This window comes from Austrofundulus limnaeus, unplaced genomic scaffold (genome assembly GCF_001266775.1).
Source record: "Austrofundulus limnaeus strain Quisiro unplaced genomic scaffold, Austrofundulus_limnaeus-1.0 Scaffold2412, whole genome shotgun sequence".
NCBI lineage: Eukaryota > Metazoa > Chordata > Actinopteri > Cyprinodontiformes > Rivulidae > Austrofundulus > Austrofundulus limnaeus.
The window spans coordinates 3579-8104 of NW_013954814.1; the positions used below are offsets into that span (position 1 = coordinate 3579).

The 4526-nt window shown below is 40.9% G+C and overlaps 1 protein-coding gene across 1 annotated transcript; it reads left to right on the forward strand.

The window, feature by feature from the left end:
• Positions 1–641: 641 nt before the first annotated feature.
• On the forward strand, positions 642–4249 carry pex13 (peroxisomal biogenesis factor 13; the record flags this gene model as incomplete). The annotated part of the gene is given in 3 exon segments (XM_013999684.1): positions 642–1342; positions 1562–1684; positions 3531–4249. Coding segments are annotated over 3 exon segments (1153 nt in total), but the record flags the coding sequence as incomplete, so codon positions are not given.
• Between the last annotated feature and the right edge of the window lie 277 nt (positions 4250–4526).

Here is a 4526-nt window from a genome sequence, read left to right on the forward strand (position 1 = left end):
AGTAATACAGTGATACAGACAGTTAAAGTACTGTAAAACTGTGATACAGACAGTTAAAGTACAGTAATACAGTGATACAGACAGTTAAAGTACTGTAAAACTGTGATACAGACAGTTAAAGTACAGTAATACAGTGATACAGACAGTTAAAGTACTGTAAAACTGTGATACAGACAGTTAAAATACTTTAATACAGTGATACAGACAGTTAAAGTACAGTAAAACTGTGATACAGACAGTTAAAATACTGTAATACTGTGATACAGACAGTTAAAGTACTGTAATACAGTGATACAGACAGTTAAAGTACTGTAATACTGTAATACAGACAGTTAAAAGTACTGTAATACAGTGATACAGACAGTTAAAATACTGTAATACTGTGATACAGACAGTTAAAGTACTGTAATACTGTGATACAGACAGTTAAAATACTGTAATACTGTGATACAGACAGTTAAAGTACTGTAATACTGTGATACAGACAGTTAAAGTACANAGGGTTAGTTTAGATAAGGGTTAAGGGTTAGTTTAGATTAGGGTTAAGGGTTAGTTTGGATTAGGGTTAAGGGTTAGGTTAGGTTAGCTGATCTCTGCAGACACCTTGTCCTATATCTGAACTCAGCTGTGTCCCTGAACAGGTCTGCAGGGTTTGGACCAGCAACAGGAAGCCCCCTGACCTCTGTGGGCCATCCGGTCCTAACCAGGATGGCCCCCCCAGTACCTCCTCGTCCAGTACAGCAGTCCTACCGTCCATCCTACAGCTCCTTGTCCTCCTACAGCCCGTACAGCAGCTCCTTCTACGGTGGTGGCTACAGCCCCTACCCGTACGGCAGCAGCTATGGTCTGGGGGCCTACAGACACTTCCCCCACACAGAGGATGTTGCCCCCAGTCGCTTTGTGCAGCAGGCTGAGGAGAGCAGCCGTGGTGCCTTTCAGTCCATAGAAAGCATCGTGCAGGCCTTTGCTTCGGTCAGCATGATGCTGGACGCCACCTTCTCGGCGGTCTACAACAGTTTTCGAGCTGTTCTGGACGTGGCCAACCACCTGAGCAGGCTGCGTGCAGACCTCACCAGAGTCCTGTCAGCCTTTGCTTTGGTGCGAACGCTGCGCTACCTGTACCGCTGGCTGCGGCGGCTGCTGAGGAGCTCAGGGGGGGATGTTGAAGACTTGTGGGCTGACAGTATGAGTGATGCTGTCCCTGCAGCCTCCTCCAGGCCTGACGGGTCCAAGGAGCAGAGTGTCAAGTCCTGGCCAATCTTCCTGTTCTTTGCTGTGGTCCTGGGTGGTCCCTACCTCATCTGGAAACTGCTCAGCTCCAGCTCAGGCTCTGAAGACCACCGTAAGTTTATGACCTGTGTCAGGTATGATAACACCTGTCTCTGTTTGGTCCTGATAGAACCTCTGCTGAGAACCCTAACACCTGCCTCTAACTGTCACGTTGTGTGTCCATCCTCTAACTGTCACGTTGTGTGTCCAGCCTCTAACTGTCATGTTGTGTGTCCAGCCTCTAACTGTCATGTTGTGTGTCCAGCCTCTAATTGTCATGTTGTGTGTTCAGCCTCTAACTGGGCCAGCGGGGAGGACGACCATGTTGTAGCTCGAGCAGAGTACGATTTCTCAGCTGCTTCTGACGAGGAGATCTCTGTTCGGGCAGGAGATGTTCTCAACCTGGCTCCTAAAGGTGAAAGATCTTCTGACACTCCTGGACTGAGGTTTTGTGTTGTTCTCTACAGGTTCAGACAAAATGACTCTTTGTTTTCAGGTGAGCAGGTGGAGCTGTTTCAGGAGCTTCCTTGTTGATGCTGCACAGCAGATCTTCTGCCTGCTTCATATTAACTGTTTACATCTGATCATTATTAGGTTTTTATTATTTCAACAGATGCAGCAGTGCGTTGTAATTCTTTACAGTTTTATTGTAGTCTGGAGTCTCAATGATTTTTGTTTTTTTAAAGATTATTAACTTTTTTCATTTCATTAAAACAAACAAAATATTACAAATCAAATAAAATGGAAGGCTGTAAAAGAACAAAAAAAAATCTTATATCTGCCCCTTTTTGTAAAAAATATTTTCAAATAATAAAACTAAACACAAATTTCAACTCCTGAAACAGTAACTCTAACAAATACAAATGATACAATTTCATATTTCTTTAACAATTTAACTTTTATCATTCTCTTAAACAAATGAATTGAGCCAGTATTTTTATAATCATTATCCAGATAATTCCATAATCGTATTCCTCTGACTGAAGTACACCTGTCCTTCAAATTTGTTCCAGTTTTAGGTTTTATAAAACATTTCTAATCCCTTCAGGTTTTAACAACTTTCCCTCTTGACATAATGTGATTGAATGTTCATTTTTATGAGTTTTATACATAAACAGTAAAATATTATAATCAACCAACTCGTAAAACTTTAATAATTTCAATTGATGAAATAATATATTTGATGGGTGATAGTAATGTTTTCTGGTAATAATTTTACTGCTTTTTTCTGTAAAATAAAAAAGTATTAGTAATGGTTTTACCTCCATTTCCCCAGATTTCTATACAATAAATCAAATGTGGAACAATTATATAAATATATAAAACTGCAATAGATTTTGTTTTTTTTGTTCTTGAGTAATTTATGAGATCTCCATGTCAGTTTTTCATCAATGACTCCCAAAAACTTCACCTACATAACTCTACAGATCTCAAAAACCACAAACTCTGAATGAAACATCAACAGTTCTATTTCTATTACTGAAAATCATATAATTAGTTTTATCTAAATTTAATGATAATTTATTTAGTTTAAACCAAATTTGTATTTTAACAGATTCTGTTTCTATCATTTCCAACATCTGTTCTATATCTTTACCCAAGCAGAAAAATGTAATGTCATCTGCAAATAAAACACATCTAAACAACCCCGACACATTGACCAAATCATTCACGTATAAAATGAATAACTTTGGTCCAAGTACAGAACCCTGTGGAACCCCACATACAATATTACAACATTTAGACCTTACATCATTTACTTGTACAAACTTGTTTCCTATTTGTTAAATAACTTGATACCCACTGTAGTACTGGACCTCTTATACCATATTTGTTTAGTTTCCCAAGAAGAACACTGTGGTCAGTGGTATCAAATACTTTTTTAAATCAGTAAAAACAGTAACACAGTATTGTTTTTGATCAACAGCTGTTATTTGTTAAGTCCATGACAGCCATTGATGTTGAGTTATTAGTTCTAAAACATACAGAATTTTACATAAAGCTGCAGAAAATACTCCAGATTATTAAGGTTAAAAGAGGGGGAAATAAAACCTCTATAAAAAATAAAGAAATGATCGTAAAAAGCTTCCAGTGGGAAGGTGTCAGGTCCAGATGTGTTCAGACTGCTCTGTCTTTGCTCAAAGACATCAGAAACAGCAGATTTAAGGTGTTGCTGTTTAAAAACGGTGAATTACAACATTTACTAACAGATCAGTTTAAATTCCACACAGTCACCTTTTTCCATTTCCTGTTGTTTTCAGAACAACAGCCTCGGGTTCGTGGCTGGCTGCTGGCCAGTGTGGACGGTCAGACCACAGGACTCGTCCCTGCCAACTACGTGAAGGTCCTCGGCAGGAGGAGAGGCCACAAAGCTGCTGATGTGCAGAGGCTGGTCCAGACCACACAGCCCTCTGAAGCAGCAGCCAGAGACCAGATCCAGGACCCCCCCACAGCCTCCAACACGGCCCCTGCAGAGCAGCTGCTGGAGTCGGTGTACGCAGGAAGCCCCGCCTCCTTCCAGGTGGAGACATCAGACTCCAACAGGTCCTGTGATGCAGCGCTGACCCTTCCTGAGAAGACCGACCTGTGATGATGGTGCATGCATGTGTAGCATTGCATCAGTGCCAGGAGGTCAGCACTCAGTGCTCAGGTTCACCTGTGCAGGTGGACCTTTAGTCACCTGCTAGAATACAGGTGGGAACACAGTGGAGCTGTTAGAAACACCTGCTCACATGGTGTCAGCTTGGCTCCGTGTTTTCTCTTTACATTTCTTCTGTCACTCTTTGGATGTGGTTCGTGGACCGTATGGTTGACCAGGTGTGCTCAGGTGACCCTGGGAAGGCTGCTCAGTCTCAGCTCTGCTCCATGGTTCGACTCACACACCTGGATCTTTTTGCACATTTGCATAAGTTGATTTGTAACGACATCATTTAGCAAATATTTAACAGGATTATTTTGAAAATAAATCTTTTCAGAATCACTTTTTGGTCACTGTGTTGTTACAGCTCATTAAGACGAGAGGAGATAATCCTTTATTAGTCCCACAGGTGAGACGGTCAGCTTGTCCCGACAGGAAGTGGACCGCACAGGAGTCAGAGCAGCAGGTACAACAATAAAACAGGAAGGAGAGAAAAAAACAACAGCATGGTGAAAAAGCACCATGTTACATCTATATCTATATCTATCTATCTATATCTATATCTATCTATCTATCTATCTATCTATCTATCTATCTATCTATCTATCTATCTATCTAT